At 40.7% G+C, this 26,628-nt stretch overlaps 1 protein-coding gene across 1 annotated transcript in view; it reads left to right on the plus strand.

Moving 5' to 3' along the window:
• The first annotated feature begins 12,979 nt into the window (after positions 1-12,979).
• RASGEF1B (RasGEF domain family member 1B) overlaps positions 12,980-26,628 on the plus strand; it is a 482,542-nt gene continuing 468,893 nt past the window's right edge. Inside the window, exon 1 of the mRNA XM_016156169.2 lies at positions 12,980-13,107. Coding sequence (XP_016011655.1) covers positions 13,039-13,107 — 69 coding nt within the window. The 5' untranslated portion in view covers positions 12,980-13,038. The remainder of the gene's footprint in view (positions 13,108-26,628) is intronic.

A 26,628-nucleotide genomic window follows, 5' to 3' on the forward strand; every position in this document is an offset into this window, starting at 1 on the left:
ACAGGACTTGGTTGGCTCATCTCTGGTCTGAGGTCAGGCCTGTGTCTTGTTTTCCCTAGGACAGGCACACGTGCTTATCAGAGGTTCGGCTTTCTGATAAAGGGACAAGTCTTCAGGAAGGTAAGAGTAGGGTGTATTAGGTCAGAGGTGGTAGAAGTATTGGAGTGTTGCAAGTGTAAGTTCGAAGAAAAAAAATAAATGCCCATTTGAATTTTTAAAATAACTGAACCAGTTAAAAAAACAGAAAGTAAGAAGATGAGAGCATTGTTTCTTTTGGGACTATCTCTACGCTAACCTCAGGCTAGATGCCTAATGTAAGTTTAAATTAGGAACAAAATGGTAGTTTCTGCTAGTAAGTTTTAGAGGAAATAATTTTCTCACCTCCAACTTTGTTCCCCTTCTTGTCCCACCACACCTCTCACCCAACCTTAAGAAAAAGAGAAAAAAATGGAATTTTCTGTAAAGTTTTCTAGTTAATGTTATCTGAGCAGTATTTTGTTTTAGTGTGGGGATAGTGGTAGCTGGGAAATATCTTCCTGTGTAACTAACGAATGTTCTAGCATCCGGCTTCCTTCTGCTTCACAGGCCTTGCGGTTGGGCTAACCTTTGACTGAAATCTTGTTCTTTAAGCCTCCACTGAAATCTCTGCATACACATTATCTTCTTACATTCTTTACCTGACCTGTTCGACTGAACTAGATTGTCCCCTCCCTGCCCCTCGATATCCTCAGTCTCCGCACTATGCTTTCCTCTTTCTCATGGCATTCAGCATTCCCTGGGGAGCTGCCTGATGTCTGCCTCTCTCACCAGAACGCTGTGTGAGGGCAGGGACTGTGTCTCCTCCTGCTATAGGTCTAGTATCTGGTAGAGATCGAACAAGTATTTATTGAATTAATGCATTCATTTCTCACTTTAGGCTCTGCATGTAGAATCCAGGCCTTTTAAAAAATATAGCTCCGCTATGCTTGTTGCATTATCACAGATGCTCTATTTCGAGACATGCAATTATTTTTTTTCACATTTTCACATTTCTGAAATCAAGATACATGTTAAGAATATATATTTAATTAGGTAGTGGAGTCGCTAATAAATTGATGTAATCTTACTATTAAATGTGCCTTAGAATCAAGGGCATTGTGGTATGCAGAATGGCCCCCTCCAAATGTCCATGTCCTAATCTCTGAAACCTGTGATTATGTTACCTTACCTGGCAAAAGGGACTTGGCAGATGTGATTCAGTAAAGGATTTTCAGATGGAGAGATTACCCTGCATTATTCGGGTTGGCTCAATGTCATCATAAGGGTCTTTATAAGAAGGAGGTACAAAGGTCAGAGTCAGAGAGGAAGATCTGATGATGGAAGCAGTAGTTGGAGTGATGTGGGACCACAAGCCAAGGAATGTGGGCCTCTAGAAGCTGGGAAAGGCAAGAAATGGATTATTCCTCCTTTGATCCCCCAGAAGGAACATAGCCCCGCCAGCCATTTTAGACTTCCACCTCTTAAGCTTCAAATAATCAATTCTTATTGTTTTAAGCCATGAAATTTGTTATGTTATAGCAGCCATAGGAAACTAATATAGGTATGTTATTAAAGGCAATAACATGTATTACATTTTGGAAATTTTTAATGTCCGGTTTCATAATCTTAGGCACTGCTAAGGTATGTCATTGACTTTATCTTTCTGGTAGCACAATGTCATTATATACCAGGATCTAAACAAGGTATAGTTATGGAATCTTTTGATGCTATTTTTCAGATACTATCAGTGTCCTACTCATATCCCTTTGACCTACCCCAGAGGACATCTGCAGATAGTTTCTATACTAGAGTGACCAGGCATCTCAGCTAGCCCAGGATTTAGGGAGTTCTTAGGATGCAAGGCTTTCAGTGCTAACACCAGGAAATTCCTGGGAAAGCCAAGATGGGTTGTTTACCTTTACATGGGCTTCCATCTGACTACGATGAGGACAGTCTCTGGCCATAGGCCACTTCTCATCTTTCATACGTTTTGGGAGTTAACACTGCAGAGTCATTTCTCAAACAATGAGGGTTGAGAGTTGGCAGATACGTGTCCAGCTTCCCTGCATTGGTGGGAATGTTCTGAGGCATGTTTCATGCAGTCTTTCAGAGGGTCCCTTCCAGGATTGAGTCCTTCTTGGCCAAAGCACTCATTTGTGACCCTTTTTATTGTCTTTCTTCGTTACCTTATCTTCAACCCTCATCAAGATTCCTGATTTACTTCCCAAATAAACTTTTTGCACGCAGTCCTTCCTTCAGGGTCTGCTTTGGGATGAGCCCAAATTGGGATATTACCCTAGATTCAAGAATCTTATGTGATAAAGTCCAAAAGCTTTCATATGGCCCCAGACATCTGGACCCTATCTTCCCCTCTAGCTTTATCCCTGATCGATAGCATCACTAACATTCATCCATACCTGCCATTATTCAGAATCTGTTCCAAATTCCTTCCTCGCATAAGTCATTTGCACTTGTTCTGCCTGACTGAATGCACCGAAATCATGTTTGTATTTAGGTCCCCACTCAAATGTCACTTCTCACAGAGGTTTCCCTGGCCCTCCTGTACTTTTTCTTAATAGCACTTACTACAAATGAAGTCATTACAAGTTATTTTATTGGAGGATGATTGGCAGTTTATATATGGGTCTTTCAAAGGACTTGAATACATTAGTATCACACAGTATGGTATAAAGTAAGGTTTATGGGAGAATCACAGGCAGAAGGATCAGTGTGGTACATGTGCCCCTGTCCTCTGACCAACTGGCTGAGATGTATGCTAGTCTAGGCACAGCTGGACCAGTTGTGGAAGTGCTCCCAGAGAAGGACCCTGTTATGTACCACTATATATATTTATAAGATGATTAGGAGGAGGCAGGGGACATCTAGTCAACCCATGATAATAGAAGCTTCCTAGACAGATAGCCTTATTAGATAAGAGCTAGAAGTATCATCCCACAATGGAAAGCCCCATAAGTTAAAACACTGTTGAGTCCACACTTCCAACATAGGTATATTTATTTAAGTTTGCACATGTACCACTGTCAAGCTAAATGTAAAATAGTAGAGAAACTGAATTTCTTTTTTTGAGATAATTATGAACAAAAATAAAAGTAAAATAAGCAAAAATTTAAAAATAGGACTCGTGAAATTTCTTTGCACACCCTAGTAAGCTCTTTTGTGTGTGTTCTGACATGCACACCCCTCTCAGTGGAGGTTAGTGCTCTAGAACAATGTTTTTTTTTGGAGCTAATGAATCCCCTGGGGAGCTGGTTAACAGGCAGATTCTAATTCAGTAGGTCTGCATGGGGCCTGGGATTCTGCATTCCTAACCAGCTCCCAGGTGGTGCCAGTTGAATTGGTTCGTGGACCATACTTTGAGTAGCCAGGCTCTCAAGCATCTTGCTGTCCAAATATTCCTAAGCCACTGAGATTTAGATGCTCAGGTTAAACAGAGTGATATGGCAGTTTCATTTTTTCGGAATAATTATCTTCTGTCTCATGGTTTGCCATTTCCAGGTGGAATCAGTGGAATGTGTGTGACCTTCACCGTGAAGGAAAACTGGGCAAGGTAAAAGTTTGTTGGCTCTTCATTTCTCCTGGCCTTTGAAATCTAATGATCTGTTTTTTTTTTTCCTCTGAAAAAATGGCGAAAACACATTGAGCCACATAAACAGTCTCTATGCTGGGTGCTTTTCATGTGCCATTTCATTTCATATCTGGCTCTAATGGCAGAAAGCAGTCTGAATACAAAGAGATACACTGTGTATATGAGTGTGTTTGTGTGTGTGTGTGTGTGAGAGAGAGAGAGAGAGAGAGAGGGAGAGAGAGACTCGGCCTTCTCTTCTGACCCTCTGTCTGACCTCCTGTGAGAGACGGGGCAAACCATGCTCTCTGTGCTCTGTGATGCGGTGAGGATTTCCCAGTTAGTGACAGAATCTGAGTGATTTGTAGGCATTTTTGTGCTGATTGTCTTGCCCTGTAGGCATGAGCCATGTTGTATCAGGAGGACAAGAGGGTTCCAAATAGATTTAATATTCCGTGTATGAGCTTCAACCATCTGCCTGCCAGCTCTCAGTGTGAGCATAATATATGTTTCAGGAATCAAACACAAAGAGCCTGTCCCCCCCTCCCCCCTTTCTTCTTTCTTTTTTCAAAGTCTTTTATTTTGGATCATTTGTGTTTTCTTTGTCTTTTGGGTAGGTTAGTTGGGTCATCCTCTCTACAATTATATTTGTTTTCATTTTGTTTTCTGATGCCTCTGGCATATTTAAATAAATGGTTTCCCCTTTCCTGATCGCCATGTACCCCCCATAGAACTGTATCCTTGAAATTAATAAATGTCTATGAACTCTTGTGATGCACTCATGAGGTGGTTGGGATTAAACTGCAGGCATTCCTAGTGGGTGCACATTAGACCCTGGACATCTGACAATTCTTCCCAGGCTAAATTTGAATGCTGTTGTTTTTCTGTTTTTTTTTTTTTCTTTCTTTCTTTCTTTTTTTGAGAGATGTAATTCTAAGTTTTTTCCTCCTTCAAGGGAAATCTTATGGCTATCGGACCTGTCTTAGTAGCTAGAGCTCATTGTAGAACTAAAATTATTTGGGCATTGGGTATCTTTGACCTGGAACCCTTTGTCATTTAAGGTAATTGACAAAAGGGAATCTCAAGCTCTGAAAGAGATGAAAATAAATTATGCCAATCAGAGTTCTTAACTTAAAATCTCACATTAGAGAAATTTGGCAGGAGATTTGGAAAGCTGTTTAATTTACATGAAAATTGGGTCTGAACGTTACTGGCACTCTTCTAGCATTATTCAGCAATCAAGTGTTGGGCAGGAGGTGGCTAATGGAAGATAAACTTGGAATACTCTTTTGTGTAGGCTTGAGGGCATAGGAGTCAAAATTCTTCAGTTCTGCTCATTTTTATTTAGTCAGCAAACTTTGCATTGTCTTGCATTGGGTGGTATATATTTAAAAACTGCTTCCTCTTTAAACTCATTTCACATTTAGTTCTTCCTACGGGGGAGGCTGAAAGAGCCCAATCCTTTGATGCTCTTCTTATCTAATGATGCAGGGAGGTGAGGGAAGGATGTGGGCGCTGGAGGACTGCCTGGATGCCTGACCAGGCTCCATCTCTTTCTAGCTAAATGACTTTGGGAAGGAAATAAGCACCTCTGTGCTGCATATCCCTCAGTTGTAAAGTAGGCGTTATGATGGTGTTACCCAAAAGAGCTGATGAAATGATCAAATATTATAATGCATAATAACATTTGCGTTATATGTACTTAGCATAGTGCCTCCCACTTACTCCCATGTTGGCTATTGTTACTGTCATTACCATAGAAATGAAGACTGGAGAAAAATGGGAGTGTGGATTCCACATCATGACTTGTGCTGTTTGGCTGTGGAAAATGTTTCTGAAATACACCTCTGGCCATGGGGAATTGAGAGGTCAGGGCTGATAGGGTCAGGAACAAAGAAAATAGGAATAGTACTTTTTTTAGAGCTTTGTTTAAATATGTGGCTGCTATAGACCTCATGGAGGTGTGTGGTTGGATGGGAACCATCCCTTCATTTCAGGCAGCTGCAGAATAGCTTTGACCTCTCTTTCACCAAACCCAAGGTATTTAGATTTGTTCTGATTTTGAGTCATCTTTGAACTGTACTGTCGTGAGTCTGATGGAGCCCTCAGGGTGACCTTCTCTATAACTCTTTAATGTCAGTGAGTATCTAATGCAGAGCAGATCTGGGCCTCTGTAGATAGTTAAAACTGAACCAGCCTTTGAGGAATGATGTTCTTTTGACCAGAGCCAAGAGCCCGTTCATTCACTTGTCCCAGCTGTCTTGCATGTGGGCTTTCACAGGTGTACAGGACATCAATTAGGGTGGCAGACCAGCCAAAGGATGGGTGTGAAGCCATGAAATACAAATGCAAATGGCATTTGCCTCAAGCCCCTCCCAGAGTATCTTTTGGATCTTTAGCTTTCTGGTTTCCTGTTTCCCATAGAGGATCCAGACTGTCATGTGTTCAGCTCTCTCCCTGTAGCAACTCTGCTTTTCAGTGCTGGCTCCCTCTCTCAGTTCCATTGTCTGTGGCCTCTGTGGCCACCCTTGCTTGCTGGGTGGTGCCGTGGTCCTGGCCCTGATATTCCTTTGCCTGGTGTTTGCTACAGTCCTACTTGTGGTTGCTCATTGGTGCACTCTAGCCCTCTACTCCAGTGGCGCCATGTTGATACTCCACTTCTTTCCCAAGTGACTTTGGCTCTCTATCCTTGAGCCATCCCTCCTAGGCATGTGCATTGCCTTGATGCCACTATGAGTTTTGTTGTTGTTATGATGAATCAATCCCCTCACTGCCATCGGTGTTGACTTAAGTACTCCCACCATCACCATGATGAACCTGGTCCTTTCCCACAAGAATAATGATTCTTATATTAAGTTCCAATTGGGGGGGGGGGTTATAGATTATTCTCTTAATCTCTTATCACACTTATAATGTTGTAACTTTTCAATTTATTGATTCAGTGTCTCTAGGATGCACTTCATGTGTGAGTCGTAATACAAGTTCCCTCCAGGGCTGGCTTGGAAGATTGATATCACACACTGTACGATTTACTCCTTAAACAACCTAACTTCATTTTGTGCTGATCATCAGCCAGTTGGCCCAAATCTTGAATCGTTCCCGCATTAGAATATGTCTCTTTCTCATCCTGGATAGTCAAGGCTGGGCTAGGAGGGTCAGGTATAGCTTTTTATTCATTAAAGAACCTCTGACCATCAGCTTTAAATATCCTGAAAGATTCCTCCAGGGGGCCCCATTGCAGCTTTTCAAATAAGTAAACCTTGGCAGCTCACTGTGCCAGGACTGAAGCCCCATTCCTGCATAGAGGTAATAAGCTTGGCTGTGATGTGGGAATGGTACCTCAAGGACATGATGCTGGGTTCTCCCTCCATAGCTATCCATCTCTCCCTCCCTCCATCCCTTCCTCCCTCCTTTCGTCTCTCATTTTGCACCTAGCTCAAAGAAGAAGTTCTTTTTCAGGCAAAATCTCAGTCCTGGCACAGATTTAGTTCCCACCCAAATGAGCATTGAGGAAATGATTCAATGAAAAGACCATGGGCTATCAGGAGACTTAGAATCTATACCATCCCCATCCCCCACTCCCTGCCCCACTCTGCTAATGTAATAGCCCTATAAACTTAGGCAAAAACCTTAATGTCTCTGTATCTCTGATTCTATAAAGCAGAGTGCAGGGAAGGAGAGTGGTAGGTTGGACTAAATTCTTAAAAACACTCTCTTTTTGATGGAAATGGGCTTTTAGCAAGTAGTGATGGAAAAGGCCCGGTATGTATTAGGCTTTCCCACCCACATTCTTGGTAAGGCAGAATGGGGGCCCAGACTGAGGTCATGTACTCGCTTATTGTACCAAGAAAGAAGTGAGGCAAATATTAAATTTAAGTCAACAGCACTGCTTGAACACAGAAGATGGAACTATTTTCCCCCAATTGTTTTGATTGCTGCCAGTAGCTGCTATTTGGTATGAAATCCATTCAGATCATCAAAGCCAAAGGAACATACAGTGCATGAAAAGATGTAATTGGCACCATTGTAACTTTATACGGTGTGTGATCTTAGCTGGGAGGATGGCGGTTGTAGGATAACTTGTAATCTAGTTTTCTTTGTTGTAAAATAGAATGTTACTATTGTATTCCTGTGGAATAATAATTATAACATCTCATACAAATACAGTGCCTTTCTCAGGAGGTGCTTAAAGAGCTCAAAAGACACTCAGTGAGCCTTGTAAACATAGTAAAACCTGGCTTGCTTACATTTCTTTCATTTGAAAAATTCCTGTTAACCAGTGTCTCCTCTTGTCCTTCCTGTTGGGATAAATGATATTTATGCTGGTGAATCTGACAACTTGAGAGACACTGAAGTGCCTCTGAATCATCAAAGAATTATTGAACCTTCAGTAGAGTTTTGGTGTTAATTGCAATTTATGACAGCCTAATTTTTTGAAAAGTGGTAATTCATGTGTTGTAGAGACTATAATTAGTTAGAATAGTTGATTAATCAGACTGTTCTGTTTTCTGACCATATTGAAGTATAGTACTTTACAGTAACTGCAACAGCAGCTCTCCCCGAGAGCCACAAATGAAGCAAGGGAAATCAAAGTAGTATTCCTTATGGGGTGGCAAAGAAAAGTTATTCTGGGCAAATGATCATTCCCAGAGATTTATTCTTCAACTTCTACTTTCGTTTCTACACTAAATGAGAAGAGGAAATAGGTATGTTTAAAAAATAGATTATATTTGCTTTTTATGCCTTTGCCATTTCCAAGGTCATGGCTATTGTCAATACCTAGACATTCAGCTCTTTTAGCAAAGATGAATGTCTTTAAAATTGCATTTCAGATGACAGACTTTTTAAGGAGAGTATCAGGGCAGTAGATTTAGTTGTGTTAATTGGTCCATTCTAAATGTTTTATTAAAGAGTTAAGATCTTAAATCAGTTAAGATTAGCTTGATAGCTTTTTTTTTTTTTTTTAACATCTGAGTTCTTAATGATGGGATCTTAAAAAGCAAAGTGTTAGAACTGATGTTTTGCTCAGGTTCATTTCAAAGAATAGGAAGTTCAGGAATGTGTAAAGAAGAAAATAAAAATAATCCATTATTTTATCACCCAAAGAGAATTATATTGTCTTTTCATATATTTCCTTCCATACGTGTGAACATTTTACAAAGATAGCCCATACGACATGTACTGTATGGTGTTCCCTGCCAACATTACATAAAGGAAATATTCTAGGGCAATAGATATTCTTTTAGAACATACTGGAAGCTGACTATATTTATGAACCATGAGATATTAAAATAATCTATTTTTGAACTTTATATCATTTATAACTTTTGACATAATGCTGCATCAAGTCTCTTTGCTCATTTGTTTGTCCGTCTAGCCATTTATTCAATTTTTATTGAGTACTATGTTCCAGGCTCTGAGCCAGGATTTGAAGATATATCATTATTCATAACCCTCCTAATACTTCGTATTTGTTACTATTAGTTACTATGGACCAGGTACTTTAGTCGTATTAGTATATTAGTTATATGAATATATATTATTATAAGAATCATTCTCATAAGTTAGTATAATATAATATTAGCTAAGTAAATTCTTATGAGGTAAATGTTTTTATTCCCATTTTCCAGATAAGGAAACAAAGGCTTAGAGAATTAAGGTGACCTGCCCAAGGTCACTTAGCTGGTACATAGTGGAGCCAGAATTCAAACCCAGGCAGCCTGAATCCAGTCCTACTCTTTTAACCATGGTGGTTACTGTTTTAATAAAATAGACACTCATTTGCCCCATTGGGTACAAAACGATTTTAAGTGTAATAATCTTCTGGTGATTCTCTGATTATTTTTTAAGGATGAATTCTAGAAATGGGAATATCAAGTCAAAAAGTATGAATAATACTGTGGTCAAGGTCTTAAATAGGTGAGGACCAATGAGCCAACAGTGATAAGATTACTTATTTATTTGTTTGCTTTTTTCTCCTCCTGAGTTTCTGTCCTTGCTCAACCAGCAAGATGGAGAAGGAAAGAGACATGACAGTGGTAGGCCCTGGGCCATGTTCTTGCTCTCAAGCCTGGGTCAGTGGGTGGCTGCCCTTCAGAAATGTTTATTTCCTCTTGACACTGAAGGATTTAAGATAGCAAGGGGAGAAGGCATGGAGAGGAAGAGCTCATCAGAGGAATGAGTCTAGATTGCAAGTGAACGTATAGCCTCTTAAGATGAATATCATCATAAGAAAGTGCCTCTGCTCACTAAAAATCACCAGTTCAGTTAGGTTTTCTCATTTCAATTAGTATTTAGGACAGCTTCTTTTGCACCTAAACCATAAATTATTCATGTATGGCAAGCGACTATCTATAAATATTCCTTCTGTTCCTCCTTATTGTCACATTCCTTCTTAAGTCCCACTTCCCCAAATGAACATTGCCTGTCCTTCGCCACTTTTCTGTGATGCAGTATCATGTAATAGCAAAAGCACAGACTTGGTTGGCAGCTATCCTAGGTTTGATTCCTGGCTCTGCCAGTAACTTGCTGTGTTACATTGGATGATCTTTTTGATTTGCAGTTTCCCACCTTTAAAATAATACAGAGTTGTAATGACAACAAATTAGGTAGAAAACAATAACAGTTAATCTTTATTGAATTCTTAATATAAAATCGCAAAATAAAACACTGCTCTAAAGGTTTCAAATGCATACTTTTACTTAGCTCTCAAAGCAATCATGGGAAGCTTGATTCTATATAGCTCTCACGGCTTTCACCCCAGTATTACTTCTGTGATTATGTTATATTATGTGGCCAAAGGGACTTTGAAGATATAATTAGAATGACATATCAGTTGACCTTAAGCTAGCCAGATTATCCAGGTGGGCCTGGATATTATAATCATCTAATCACATAAGCCCCTTAAAAACAAGAAGTTTTCATTTTTTTAATGGCTGAGTGATATTCCATCATATATATGAATCATAACTTATCATTAAAATAAAAAAATAAAAAATAAAAAAGTTTTCTGTCTGTTGGCAAAAGAGTAGGTCAGAGAGGTTTGAAGCATGAGAAAAACTCAGTGTAGTTGCTGCTATGAAGATGGAGGGGGTCACATGAGAAGAGCCCAGACAACCTCTAGGAGCAGAAGGCCAGTCCCCAGCCAACAACCAACAAAGGAACCAGGACCTCAGACCTACAGCTGCAAGAAACTGGATTCTGCCAACAACCTGAATGAGTTGGGAAGGGGTCTGTCTCTTCCCAGAGCCTCCAGATCAGAGCTCAGTAGGCAGGCATCTTGGCTTTAGCCTTGGGAGTCCCTAAGCAGAGAACCCAGTTAAGCCCACCCTAACTTCTAATCCACAGAACTGTGAGATAATGAATGAGTGTTGCTTTAAAATGCTAAGTTGTGACAGCAATGGAAAATTAATATAAACCGCATGTAGCAGCTACCTTTATTATTATATCCGGTTTGCAAATGAAGAAACTAAAGTGCGGAGAAGTAAAGTCAGTTGCTTTTAAATATCAGAAGTGGGATTTAATTCGAAGCACTCTCTCACCAGATCTCAAGTTCTAACCTAGGGATACAGTGCCTGAGACATTTGTAGGTACTCATTACATATTAGTTTCCTTCCTCCCTACCCCCCCTTTTTTTTTAGCTTAGCCCAGAGGGTATCTAGCTGTCACATTTCTCAATTTTGCTGCTGGGGTTTATTTGGTGCTGTGGCAGGCGGTTCTGGATAAAGATAGCATACTTGGAGCATTAGTTTGACTCATGGGAGTAGGTCGTTATATGTTATAACCAACCTGAATATTTCACAGCCTAGGATGCAAAACATAACACCAGAGATTCCAAAAACAATTTTATATTTTTGCTAATCTCTTTACTGCAAAAAATACTTGACTGAAAAAATTTCAGAAGCACTGAGCTGACAGAGTCAAACTAATTTAACACCTTTCCTTCCCATTTTATTCCCTAAATTCAGTGAGTTTGCTGTACCAGCAAGAATTTTGGAATGAGAATCAGGAAATCTGGACCCAGCTCTTCATCACTATTCATCCAACCATCCATTTATAGAACGGTCCTATATGCCTGGAGTATCTCTAATACAATGTGACTTGATGAAGTATTACAAACTTTTCCAGTTCTGTTTCCTTGCAGATGAAATTAGGTGATTTCACAAAACTTTCTTCAGGGTCTCTGTTACCAGTCCAATGCCTTTACAACTCTTGTATGTGCTGACCTCTGGACTTGACAAGGCAGGACAATGTTTCTCACAGTCCGGCCTGGGTACTACCTGCATTAGAATCTCCTGGGGTGCCTAATAAAAAAGCAGATCTGGTTTTACACAAGTTCTTGGAGTTATTTATTCATTTATTTGTCCCTAGCCCCATCCTCTGGAGGTTATTCTTATGCACACTGAAGTTTGAGGCGCACAGCTAGAGGGATGCAACAAATATATGACATAGCTCTGGCGTCCTAAAAGTATCCCCCTTATTAAAAGACAAGGCGTATAGATTTGGAAAGAACAACAGGGCCACACCGGTCTGTATCAGTCTCCAGGTCATGCCCATCCTCCTCCGTCCCAATACCTGACCCCAGCCAAGGCCAAGGAGGGGGCCGTGACCGTGATTATGGAGTATATCTGGCCTAGCCCCTGTGCCTACAAAGCCACCTTTCCCTTTCTGGGGTTGACCTGTGTCTGCTCCGTTCAATAACAGTGGTTAATATAGAACAAGAGTGAGAGTTCTCTTCCCAGGCTCCAGGAGCCTTTTCCCTTCCAGAAGGGAGGGTGGGGCTGGCGCAGGCCCGTAGTGGTGCCCCTGTGGGCAGCGGGCGCCCTGCAGCAGTAACTCGCCCGGGTCAGGCAGCGGCCAGAGGCAGGGCCCTTTCACCTCCGTCAGCACGGAGGGAAGTGGGGAAGTGGGTCAGCCCCGAGGGCCCGCAGGAGCAGCCCCTCCTTAGCCTTCGCTTCCCGCTCTCCTGCGGAGCGCAAGGCCTCGGCTCCCGCCGAGCGGTGTCGCTGGAGCGTCGGTGCCCAGGGCCGGGCCGGCGGGTGCCTGCGCCGCGGCGCTCTGCCCGCCGGCTGCCCTTGCCGGCGTGCGGCCGCCGGTCCTGCGGCGCCGTTGGCCCTCCCGCCACCCCCTCGGCGGGGCCCTTCCCTTACTATGGTAATAGTGACATTCAGCGGGAAAGGCTAGTGCGGACCGCGGCGCCCCGGCTCCCGAGGCGCGGGAGGCTCGCTGGGCGGACGGCGCCGTGCGCACCTCGCGCTCCGAAGCTGCGGCGGCCGCTCTCCCCGCCGCCCCCGGCGCCTGGCCGCTGCGGGGCGCCGCTCACGCGCGCTCGCTCGCGCTGGCCCGCGAGCTGCGGGCAAGACCTCGCGGCTCGGGCTCCTCCGCCGGGGAAGGACGCATCCAGCGCTTCGGGAGGGACCCTGCCTCACTGCTCGTATATGGCAAAGTTTCTCGCGGAGCTCCTGGGCTGCACACTGCCGAGCAAGGGCGCCTCTCCCATGTTTGAGGTAGGTGGAGGGTGTGTCCCCGCAGCGACCGCTGTCGGCGGTGGCGCGCGACCCTTGACCGGGGTCTTGGGGTCCTCAGGAGTTGACAAGTGTGGGGTCTAGCTTGGTTTCCACATGCATGTCTGGGGTGGGACAGAGAGAGGACGGCGAGGAGGAGACCAGGAGCCGGAATTCTTGCCTCCCTGGACCTCAGTTATTTATTTATTTATTTATTTATTTATTTATTTATTTATTTATTTATTTATTTATTTTCTTCCCTAGTTGACAGGCGAACACATTTTTTGTCAATCTGGAAGAGTTTTTAAGAGTTGGTCCTTCCCTAAAATGCCAGGAATGTCTGAAAATGAGAAGAATCTTGCAGTCCATTTCTGCTGCCTACTTTGTTTCCTTTTTCCTTTTAATCTGAAGATATAATTAAGGGTAAATCATTAGGTCAGAAGGTTTCTACCTTCCTGCCTCCAAGTATGCCCGCCCCCAACCTCTAACGCACTGCAAATTCAAAAAGTTAATTTCTTCTTCTGTGAGTGAGATACATTGGGAATGAGAAAGGTTAAAATAAGATTTGCCAAATCGGATGAACAAATCGCAGTTCGGAAGGCAGGTATATTTAACAGCTCACACCTGCCTGAGATGGCAGTGATGCTGCTCTAAGCATCTTGGGCGAAGATTTGATTATGGGAAGGCTGTCTTGCTCGTCCTCTTGGGGAGAATGGGGGCATCAACTTTTTAAATAGGAGATCTATGTTATAAGCCGCTTAATAGAGACAGCTTTACACTGTGCGTGGTCCCTCCTTTGCCTCTACAGTGGGAACAGTATCCTTTGTCTCTCTCCACCCATCCTCCCCCAACAGGCTGCCTGACAACTAGGCCTGGACCGCAGGTTTTGGCCATGGCCTTGGCCGGACTGGCCAGTATTGCTGTGTATGCTTGCATAGCACTCTTCACTCAGTCCCAGGGCCTGACATCTTTCCCTGCCAGCCTCTTGGCTACTCCAGGAGCTGCCTCAGCCCTGTCTGTCTGCAGTTTCCCGACTGGCCAGAGAGAGCAGAACTTGGTCTTTTCTCTCCTGGGTGCAGGCACTTGTCCTTCAGCAAAGCAGCTCTTGAGGAATCAAACTCTTAGCAAACTCCCTGGCTGCATGTGAGTCTCTTCTCACCTTTAGCAACTATAGGTGTTCTTACCTTCTGACCATCTATGGCCACATTCCTTTTATTTTGGAGCTCAGATTGCCCAACCCATAATCTCTGCAGTGTGGCAAATCTGTTTAAAAGCAGTGAGATCCCCATAGTAGGCGATGAAGAGGAGCTGGGAAAACAAAAGGAGCTGAAATGCCAGACTGGGCACTTGGTTGACTGGGATCTAAAAAAATAATAAAAAGCCCCCAGAAGTAAAAATGTCCAGGCCTGCAGCTAAAATCGGCTGTCTCCTATGGTGTTTAACATCTCTGCCCGGTTGCTTCTCTGTGATGTAAATGTTAGGCAGCATTTGAGAGTCATTCCGGCACCTGAGGTTCTCCTTTGAAATTGCTTTTCTCTTTGGCTTGCTCTTCACTTGTATTTGGATTTTTATTCTTAAATTACCAAAACCCACACTAAATGATTTTGGTTGTATGCACTGCCTTTCGGTATTGTATAGTTCTGCCTGTGTTATCTTCCAGCAATAGATACTCCATCTTTATTTCTTAGAATTGGCTCTCAATTATTGCTGGTTGGAGGAGGCCTTAAAAAAACTAGTCAGAGACGTAATTAGACAATTATGAAAGTGCGCGGCTGTTTTGCCTTTGAAGAGCTCCAGGAAAGGGCATTCCTTCCATCCTCGGTAACTCCTTATATCTTGCTGTGTGTGTGTGTGTGTGTGTGTGTGTGTGTGTGTGTGTGTGTTTCTATCTGTCTAGAGGCTGAGAGGCAGGAGCTACTGTAGCATCTGCTCTCTCCTTTCTACAAATGATTAATTCAGTGTTGGCTCAATCATCCAAAAACACTCCACTAAAGGTATCACTTTTAATCAATGTGCTGGAGGAGTTAAGTGATCTTCCTTCCCTTTCCTACTGAAGGAGGGTGAAATCCTGTGCCCAAAGAGACGAATAACTGAGTCAGGAATGTGTTTTGAGGATACTTTCTTCTCAGGCAATAACCCCATTCAAAACACTTTTACTCATAAAGGAAGAGGCAGTTGTTGAGCTCTCTATACCTGGGAGGGAGAGAAATGTGTAGAAAAGATATTCACAACCCTTTCTAAATATTTATTTCCTAAGAATGAAAGGGCTAGGATGTGAGAAATTCTAGGCAGTTTTCCTTTCCACCAAATGCTCTAATTTTAACTTGGAGATTACCTTCAGTTTCAGGGAGGTCAAGAGAAGAGATGGATGTTTGCATAAGGATGGCCTTTGGTTTCATTTTGGTTAGGAGTGGCCAAGAATGTAGTTTCTTCCTACCCAGGCCAATTAGGTTTGCACAGAGGAGCTTCTGTCCAAAAGAGTAATGAATCCTGACAGGATGTGTTTGCAGTTGTCTGACTAGGGAGAATGGGTGACGGGTTATGGGGAACACGGGGCAGGAAGTCACTGTGGTTGAAAAACAACTCCAACCGGTGCTTTGTTATGTCATCTTCAGAGGCTAAGGACAGATGGTGTGCTTTTGAAACAATGTCATTCATGATCATTTTGTTAAACTTTCCTTTACTTTTTCTTAGTATTTAACTCTACAAACCAAGTTTTTGAGGAACAATTTAAAAATTTTGAGGAAATGAGACCAAAGGATAATATTTACCGTAGCCATGGCAGTGCCCTGAGCATAGAGCTAGATTTTTGGAATAATGTTGGTGTTGCACCAACGCAGAGCTCCTGTGGAAAGGGTGGGCTTGCTGTGGATTCTGATGTCTAGGGCGGTAGGGCATTCTAAGCACACAGGTTGGTGGTTTCAGACTAAACAGGTCCCACGTAGGTGAGTCCTGTAAGCTTGGATGAGTGGATGGCTGGCCCTGCCATCCATTCCTTCCTCTTTAAGCTCAAATATATTATGAACCTGCTCCTACCTCTAGCCTCAGTGTTGTTTCACACTATGCCTTAGTCGTAGTGATGGTGTCTGGCTCCAGGACAGGAAGTGGCAGGAGGATTATGTAGCCAGTGGTGATTGCTTTGGCTCCTCTTTGCAGGTCCGTCTTCCCTTAGTCTACAAACTTGCAGTTTTTAATACTGCCATCCTTCATCGTCTAACCAGGTGGGGTACCTTTCAGGAGCCAAATCCACTGGGCAGAACACATTTGGCTCTCAGAAAAAGGACGTTCAGTTCCTCATCACTGTTCATGAATGTGGTCTGTAGAAGTGTCAAACCTCATGTATATTCTGTTCATTTCCACATTGTTTTCTTTCTTTACCAGCATCGCTGCCTAACTGAATATAGCTTTAATGTATACATTATACATAATAACTGTCATTTATCGCTTACTATGGGCAATGTTCTAAGGGCATAATATACATGATCTCAGCTATCCTTCCAATAGCGTCAAGATATAGGTATTAACAACCACGTTTTACAGTTGAGAAAATTAAGGTTTAGAGAGTTTAAGTCATTAGGTCACTCTAGTAATGTGTGCTAAGGGAGGGTCCCAAAGTTTACCTCCCTCTCTTAACTGTGGCTACTTGGTATTTAGTTTTTCTTTTTTTAATATTTTTTTTTTGTTTTCTACCTCAGCTTCATTCCTAGATATACTCTTTTCCTTTGGAAGGAGGGAAAGGAAACCCCATTTATTCACACTTGCTTTCATTCTTTCACTTGGCACTATGTTACCTTTGGAATAGTCTGAGTACCTTACTCCTCGAAATATTCAATCAAAGACTGAACTCAGAGGAGTTGTTAAGGGAAAGATTCAAGTTCGATTGCCATGACCCTTTACAGAGAACTTCCATTTGCGGAGCATTTCCTGTACGTTGTCTTGTTTTATTTCCCAGTCATATCCGTGTTTTAGAAGTGAGGAAGCGAAGGCCCAGAGTCATTACACGAATTGTTCAAGGTCACTCACCTACCAAGGATCTTATCTGGGAGATAAACCCTGCACTCTGATTCCACAGTGCTTTGCCAGCCAGTTGTGTTGACTTGCCTTATCTTTTCCTAGCCTCTGATTTCTGTCTCATCCATTTTATCTTTTGGATTGTTGCCAAAGTCTTCTTCATTAAAAGCCCAACTTAACATAGTACTCATTTATATACCCCAGATTCTTTGGTGGTTCTCTGTTTCACGGAGATTCAGCAGGGTATGCGATTCCCCTCTACAGTGTGGTTACTACCTAACTTTCTTAGCCAATCTTTCCTTCTTCCTACCCTATTCCTAGTATTCCAGCAATTAGTCTCATTTCTTGATCATATGCTCTCACCTCCAAGCTGTTCTTCTGCCTAATATTTTCCTATTGATGTTCAGCTCAAATCTCACCTCTAGATCCAACCCCTTGGACAACATCCAGCCCTCTACCACAGGCCCACTGAATATTATTTGTGTTTGTTTCTATATGAGACTGCGGACAACTTTCTCTTATAACTTCTCTATGCTTCAATTTTATATCTTCAGGGGAATAATAGCTGTGCCAAATGCAGAGAGTTAATCCCTGTAAAGAAGTTAGAATAGTGGTCAATGTACGGTCACTGCTGATGTCCCCTGCTGTGTGTCTCTGACCTCTTCAGCCTTAGGAAATAAGTATGCTTTCCTTCCACACCACCTAGCATAGTATTTTACACCTAGTTTTGCATCAAATAAATGTCTGATGGATCAAATTGATCTTTCAACTCTGCAGGTGCATAATTTTCTTTGCCCTTAAATTATTTATCTGAAATTCAAATTTAACCAGTACCCTGTAGTTTTTACTTACTAAATTTGGCAATCCTATCTTACCTTCTTTCTCTTCCCTCAGAAACCAGCTTCTAGAGTCCAGTCCCACCCAACTTTGGAAGCCTTGTCCCCTGTCTTCCCTCTCTATAGCCCCTACTATGTCAGCGATCCTATTCCAGGCCACGGGAGCCACCAATAGGAAATTGCAGCTGGGCAACTGTCTGTCCCCACTGCTTCTCTAGTGTGGAAATGCTGGAGTGAGCAAGCTTTCCACGGCAAGTGTCAGGGCTGAAACTGAGAGATTCATATTGCTGGCATCTTATTTATTTGTACGTTGTGTTTCACCAGTTCATTGAATCATTCATTCATTTACGCGTTGGCATTGTGCTAGGTGCCCTATGGAAGCCTTGCTAAGAAACATTCAAACTATTTTGACTTTGACTCATAGTAACAAACATATTTTACATTGCAGTTCTGAATCCACATAGCTGTTTATACCTATATAACACTGAATCAAAGTTTCAAGAATAATAACTTTCCTTATGACGGGGGAATGTACTCTGATTTTTCCAATTCTCCTTTCCATTCTATTTCTTCCATTCTATTAAGAATTAAATGGGGCAAGACGCATTGAATTGATTTCATGAGTTGTGACTCATAATTTGAAAAGCTTTGCTGTATAGTATAGTAAGATTCTATTTTTATAGACCAGTTTGTATTACCTCATTATCCCAGTACTATACTTACCCTTTGTTACAGGATACATTAGGAGATTTTTGTAGTCTATCATGGGAAGCCAACCCCCATGCATAACATTATTTTTTTGGTAGAAAATATTTTCAGAGTTTCAAACAACCAACTTAACACATAACTTTTGATAAGTATCCTGCCCCTAAAAGGTTTGGCATGTTACCTGAGCATATTTTATGACATGCTTTTTATTTTGTACTTAAATTTGAATTTATTTCTCTCTTTGCATTCACTAATAACAAATGTGCTCTGCTGTTGGATTGACTCCCCAGGCTACATTTTATGGACTGTCCCAGTTTTATATTTTGATCGGCCCCATCCCTTCTCTTGTGAAGGAAGTTATACTTTCAAGTAGTTTTTTTCCCCTCTAATTTTCGGTAAAGATCTTGAATTTGTCCATTATAACAAGCTCCTTTGTCTATTTAAATGAATCTGACACACTCTCATCCATTTGGTCATTCCGATTGGCTCAAGCCTCTAAAGAATGACCAGGTGGTCAGGCTGTTTTGAAAGCAAATGACTTAGACAAGTATGGTTGTAACTTTAGTGATCGGATGTTGGTGGATGATCATAAGAGAGAAGTTGACTTCGAGAATAATAGCTCCTGTTGCCACAGCTGGGTTTTCAATGAGGGCTATTTGAATTTTAAGCTAATGGATTCTGAGTTTATCTTGTAAATTCACAATCAGTTGGCTTGAGGGCCAATTGAATTGCTCTGCCACATATGAGCCATTGTATACACAGGTCAACTCTACTTACCTTTTGTGTTAGCTGCTTTTAAACTCTGCATGTGGTCCTAAATGCACACATTTCACTTATAGGAATATTTGGTCCCATTGTGATTACATCTGTTTAATGGCTTCTTGCTGAGAAACTGTTACATGATTTTTTTCCTTTTTGTATTTTGATAAGGAAAGGCTAGTGTTTCATATCTGTCAAATGGCCAGTGCTTGCTGCATGTCATAGGAAGCAGGGATAGGAGCTTAACTCTTTGATTTATTTCCTTTTGCTTAGTTCTTTTCAATTTATAATGGTTTTCCTGTGTATTATGAATTTCTTTACTTTGCAAATCTTTGATGAAATATAATGGGTCAAGTGGTGACGTTTATATTAGGAAAGTTCTACCTACTTAGAGTTACCTACTGAAGTGGTCCACACACGAAAAAATGACAGCTGTTATTTATCTGAATTTTGCAATGAGTAACAACTGTTCTTTTACTGTAGTCCTATTTCTCCAAATACCTATACTATACAAACAGTATTCTATGTCCCTTTCAAACTGCTACATTTTCAAACCCAAATGGAGGACTCATCACCCTCCCTGCAACCACCTGAAACCCACTTCTGCTTTCCAACTCTAGCATCAGTCAAAGCACCATACATCATCTTTTTACCTAGAGTAGTCATCTTTGCTTTCTTTTTTTTCTTTTTCCTTCATGAACCACCTGTCAGTGACTCCTGCAGATTCTGTTTTGGATTTGTACCTTTCTTTTTATTCCTCTTAGTCTTTATCCACTGTTCTGACAAGCCTTTATTGAGTATGTACCATGGCCATGGGGCAATAAGGTCTGTAAGGGATTTCACGATAAGTCACTAAATGGTTTGCTTCCCTTAAATCTCCTTCCTCTCCACTTTGCCTGAATTTGCTGCTAGCATACCACAATGCCTTTTCTTTGTTGCTTTCCTACCTAAGAGTCTATCTGACTTTCTATTTCCAAAGTCTCAAGCCTTTGAATTCTAAGTTATTTCTAAGGTATTCTCTTAGCTCTCTCACTTTGCCTAACCAACTTTACTTCCTGCCACTGATTTTCTTCCACTGACCCTAACTTGTCAAATACAAGTTCTTGCCCCTGTGCTTTTGTTGTTTATGTTACTTACTTATCCCGTAATATGATGACCTATTCTCATTCTTTTCATTCTTCCTAACTCAACACTACCTAACCTTCAGGACCACAGTAAAGACTCAGCCCTTTATGAAATCATCCCCAAAGCCACAGCAAAGAGGCTAAGAGTATACAGACTGGAGAATCGAATACTTGGCTTCCAATCCTGGCTCCCCTACTTCTTAGCTATGTGACCTTAAATAAATTACTTCTTTGAGTCTCACTCTTATTTTCTGTAAAATTGGAATAATAATAGTAGTTATCTCATTGCATTATTAACGAAATAAGATAATTCAAATAAAATACTTAGCAGAGTGGTATGTAGTAATCGATAAATAATATATAACAATAACAATAATAATAATAATTATTATTGTTATTATTATATACTTTCACCTTGATCCCATAGTCTCTGAGTTTTCTCTCTTCTCTGACTATCTTAAAAATACCTTACACTTTTCTGAATTCTCCAGTGCTGAGCACAACATAGGTGCTGAATCAATACTTATTAATTTTGAACACACGCCATATGCTGTTTTAGCAAAATCTAGGAACCAATTTATTTCTGAATATATTTAATTGTATTTCATGGAACTATGACAGCCACTGTCCTTTAATGACTTGCCCCTAATCTGTGGGATGTGTACCGATGCTAACTTAGGCTGCAGTCTACAAATGGTGATAATATACTTTTCATACAACTCTGGCAGAAGTAGTTCTTAAAAATGTTCCAATTATAAATGCCATTTAAATAAAATTGAACTATAGGTTTCAATATAATTAAACACAGGTTATTTTATTTTTCAATTGTTCTACAACCATACATCCTCAAAATAAGTCAAGTGAAGCAAATTCATGCCATAAGTCAAGATTTTATTCATCAGACCTTTATGTTCCATGCTGTTGGTACAGAGTTCTGGGTGGAAGTCAGCTAGATTATTCCAGAATTAATTTACTCCAAAGAACACTTACCCAGTTCGCTTCCTTATTGTATTTCCAGTGGGAAAGAGGGAATAATGATACCTTGCTTCCCTGGGAACTCTGTTGGATGGCCTGAAAGCATGAGAATTTATTTTCATGGAGATTATTTGAACTTGGCTAGAAGTCAAGTGAGGGTACCTACAGAGAGGCACATGGGTTGAAAACTAAAGAGTAGCAGTGTTATGAATTGCTAAGAACCCGTATCAGGAGTCTTAAGATCCGAATTCTGAGCCTGGCTCATCTCCTCGCTGGATGGATGCTATTGGGGAAAATCTCCTTACCTCTCGGAATGTCAATTTTCATAGCTCTGAAATGAAAGTATCAATATTCGATTTGCTTTCCTCGCAGAAATGATGTGGGGCTCTGGTATGGTAATAAACATGAAAGTCCTTTATAAAATGTCAAGCATTATGCAAACGTGAGTTGCCATTACTGATACTGTAATAAAGGGGACAGAAACATAAGGTGCATACTTGGCATCCCGGGCGTGCAGGAGCCTGCTGGTGAATGGACTTTTAGGGATGGTATGAATGGTAAAAAGTAGAATGCTTCTATTTGAAAGATTGAGAAAGAAATATGAAGCAGTCATAATTGACAACTAGAGCTTTAGCTGCTGTGTAATAACCCCTGGAATCTATTTGTATGTAGATAGGGATAAAGCTGAACTTAAAAATTAAACTCGAACTAGGTATATAAATGAAATTCTATCAAGTGGCAAGGTGGTGGTGGGGGTATGCAGATATCAGTAACAGAAGGCAAATTGCAAGGAGGGTCTGAGAGGCTAGGATTGTAGACTGCAAAAACATATATTGACCATTGTTTGAACTCCCTTCCCTTTCTTTCTATCCTCTGAGCCTAGCTACCCTGGGCCAGAAAAAAAGAGCTTGACATATGATGACTCAAGTGATTCTGCCATGGGACCATTTCAGAGAGCAGAACTCACAGGAGGGAACATTTTTAAAGCATGGGGAGCACTGATGTCTTGGGCAGAGCAGTAATGTATCATTAGCTGCGGGAGCAGTACAAGCACATGGGTAACCTGGAGCCAGCTTGGTCCAGTGGCTGCCCTGACTGGTTCATATGATGCAGTTTTCCCCAGAGGACACTAACTGATACCAAAGGAAGGAGAATCTGATGTTCTCAGGGTGGGGGTGTGGTTTTGTGGCTAGGAACATTTGGGTGTAAGCCACAAGGTGACTTCATTTGTAACCACATTTGGGTACATGAAAATTGTTCATATAAACTTGTCAATTTTCTTTTTTCCTTTTTCATTCTTGAATCAGTGTGAAATCTAACCCTCCAAGCTTTTATTTTATTTTTTTCCCAATGAGCTTATTTTTGATGTTCTTTTTAACCAAATTTTATGTGCATTAAAATGTGTTGTGTAGGAGAAAGTGGAGTGGTGTGGGAGAGGTCAGATATATATACAGAGCCACAGAGAGACAGGAAGACACACAGATATACAGTGATTTTCTCCTGGAATGGCCATGATGATCACACCACATCATGATCAGAGGTTAAAATGAATCTAGAAATCTCACTGATTTTATTTATTAGCTTAGCTCCAAAACCTTAAACGTGCTTATATATGTGAAGTCAAGTGCATGGGGCACTTCCTAGGGGTAATAAATTGAACTTCCTTTCTTTTGAGTTTCTCTTTTATCTTTTTCTCCTCCAACTTTTAGGGAAGTCCTTCCTAAGAGTCTGTGACATAGCTGTGTGCGATTTTCATTTTTTCCATCTTACTCTGCAAATAGAAACTGATTTCATTTTTTCTCATGTATAAAGAAATAGCACATCTGATTTCACAGGCCAGAAATAAATGATTGGAAAGCATCCAGCCAGGCCCTGGGGAAGCCCCTAAAATTATCTTCTACCTTATGGACTGCCCAGATTGTATGTGCGGCTGGGGAAGATGGGGGAAGGAAAGCGAGATTTGGGAAATAAAATTTTCTTGGGCCCAGATGCTGTGAGTGAGTCAGATAGCTGGGTGAGTTCCCTGATGCTGACTGTGATTTTTAGGAGTCCATTTGCTTGGTGCCAGGTTTGGATGTCCAAGCAGCTGGTGGACCCTTTGGGGTTCCTAGTTAATGCAGCCCCCTCTCTCTGCATGTTGTGTGAACTTCCCTTATGTGTGAATAGTGCCTAGATAAATAGACTTGGCTTGCCTTGCATTGAATCTTTGATTTGGAATTGCCGTAGGTTAGAGTGAGTAAGACATATGCCCTCACTTAACCAAATTGATGGACAATAGGTGACAATAACAGTTCTTTAGAATTTACCAAAACATCTTACATTCAGACTTTTATTAGAAATAGAGAAACAGAAGGGGGTTATTTTATTCTATTTACAGATGAAACTAAGGAACAGGGAATTAAAAATGCTAACTTTTGGGAAACAGCTTGGGTCTACAATTGTCCAACAGCCTTGCAGATAATAAAAATAATTTATCACCTTTTTCTAGATCTGTCTCCCTCCTTAATAGAATTTAGAATATAGCACTATAAAAACACTATCAACTAAAATTATCAAAATGAAAAATTTTGAAAATCATTAAATGGTACAAAAAAAGATATCTGACCTCAAATACAGTTTGGAACAACAATGCAGGGTTTACCTAAATACCATAAAATAGTATTATGATTTAAATGAAATATTCTATTTTTAGTAAAGGTCCTTCCCATTTCTGGTCTTGCAGATGAACATGGTAACCAATGGGAAAAGCTTCAATGATCTGTTTTCAAAGGCATTTCCAAGCCCTTCTTTGTCTCACAAAATTAGCCTAAATCCCATCTGCCATCTCGAACCATCCCCATCTCTTCCTTCAAGTTCCTTATATCACTGGATGAAGAGCTCCCAAGCTGTAAATGCAGAAAGCAAATACATTTTTCTCTCTAACAGACCATTTCTAAAGTAGAGCATGTTGGGGCGATTGCCCAGGATTTTATGTTACAGGGTCTTCTGTTCTTCTGTTCTGGTGGCTGAGTATCAGTAGAAGAGAATAATTGACAATTTCCTGGCACAGTGTTTTATAGATTTTGAAGCACTTTGACTGGATTCTCTTAAACAGCTTTTGACAGGTTTGGAAGCTGAAGTTCAGAGAGATAAAGCGAATGTCTCAAGATAACCAGAGCTAGAAAGCAATGGAGCTAGTACTTCAGCTCTAGGTCTTCCCAGGTTCTTATACCTTTATTGATATTAAAGGCTGCCCTTTAATGATTATCTTCTAAAATTTAAGTTAAATCTCTACTCTGTCACTTGTCACTTGTTATTTTTGTGACCATGGGCAGGTTACTTAACTTCTTTAAGCTTCAGTGTCTTCATCTATAAAATGAGAAGAGTGGTTATTATGAAGATTAGATGAGAATATATATATAAAGTGTTAAGCACTGCCTGGCATATAGTTAACATTAGATGTTACCTTTCTCTCTCTCTCTTTTTTATTTTATTTTTCACTTCATGGTTGAGTTTGATTTACATTTTTGCCTGGTTCTTTCTGCATTAATTTTTAAGAGTGAGGTGAATATGGAGTGAACACATGATAGAAGTGGGAAAGGCCTAAGAAAAGAGACCTAACTATATACTTTGTCCCTAGCCCACATGAAAACCAAATTAGATACCATAGCACTAGGGGTGATAAAAGATTGGTTCGATTATTTTTTTTTATGGGTAAATAAACCAGTGTTTACTCTTTTTTTCTGAATTCTCTAGCTCATTATGTACTGTGCTATGCAGATTACTCATTGAATAAGTATTTATTCAATCCCAATTATGTGTCCTATTCATGTGTTTGGTGCTATAAGGATTACAACAAAAAGAACAACACACAGTCTCTGCCCCAGGTTTACTTGAGGAGGCTTGATTCCTAAGCACAAAAACAGAGGGCTATTCTGAGTTGAGGTCTGATAGGAAACCACTATAGCTATTCTAGGGAAAAGATTTCACAGGCTAAGTCTTTCTCCAGAATGCTTCCAAGTACTGTGACAACCATTTAAAATGTTTTCCAAAAGAAGGAGTCATTTTCAGAAGAAATTCTGTTTTTCCAGATTGATTCCATAAATAGGCAGAATAAGTTATCATTTGTATCTTACCATTTTCCAAGACACAAACAATAATTAAAAATGGTGAAACGGTGGGATTATGTTTGAGGTCATATCAGATGTAAAACCTTTTGAAAACTATGCCTCTTTATTGGATTTTCTGATTTTGTTTTGTAGTGCCTTAGGCAAATTACTTTCCTCATGTGTAAAATGCTGTAAATAAAAATATCTTACTGGGCTGTCATGCAAATTGCATGAAATATGATGTGAAAGCACTTAGCATAGTGCCTAGCACATGGTAGCAAGTATCCAATTAACAATATTTTTCTTTCTACATTGATGAATACGCTCCTTGTCTTTTCTAGACCAGAGGTTTAAATTAAGTCTTCCTTTGAAGCACCTCCTCCTGTTATCCACTTTAATTCTGCTATTCCCTGGAGCATTTCAATGTTTCTGCAGCTCAGCGTGGCTTTACATGCATAGCCCATCAAAGAGTTAATAATGCTGTGTTCTAGCCTTTCTGGTTTGCTGAAACGACTTAATCAGACAAATCATTGTGGCTCTTTTTGTGCAACTCATTGATGTCCAAAGCAACTAATTAGAGGAAGGAAGTATAGAAAATCGATTTTTACTAACATTGACATTTCTTCAAATTTAAGCAATTGATTTGCTTACATTCTTTGTGAAAACCTGTTGGGATCTAAAATTATCCCAGATGACTACATTAGAGGGTTCTAATAGGTTCTTGGTGTTATAATAAATGATATTTGAACATTAAATACATAGTCATAATTTAGAAGGGATCCAGGACATTACATGAACTCACTAGACAAGTAGTTCATAATGACACCATTAAAGGGGCTTCAGGCAAAGTATAATTCTTTGAGAATCTAAGCTACTTAGAGAGAAGAGGATTGTGTTAGATATTTCCCTTTATACCTCCAGGTTTTGACCTTTCTATACCCTATGAAATCTACCTAACAGGGTTCTGTCGGCCTTAGCTTCTAATTGGGCTTGGCCAATGGTGAGCATTGGTCAGAGACTGGA

This window comes from Rousettus aegyptiacus, unplaced genomic scaffold, assembly GCF_014176215.1.
Source record: "Rousettus aegyptiacus isolate mRouAeg1 unplaced genomic scaffold, mRouAeg1.p scaffold_m13_p_10, whole genome shotgun sequence".
In the NCBI taxonomy this organism is placed as follows: domain Eukaryota; kingdom Metazoa; phylum Chordata; class Mammalia; order Chiroptera; family Pteropodidae; genus Rousettus; species Rousettus aegyptiacus.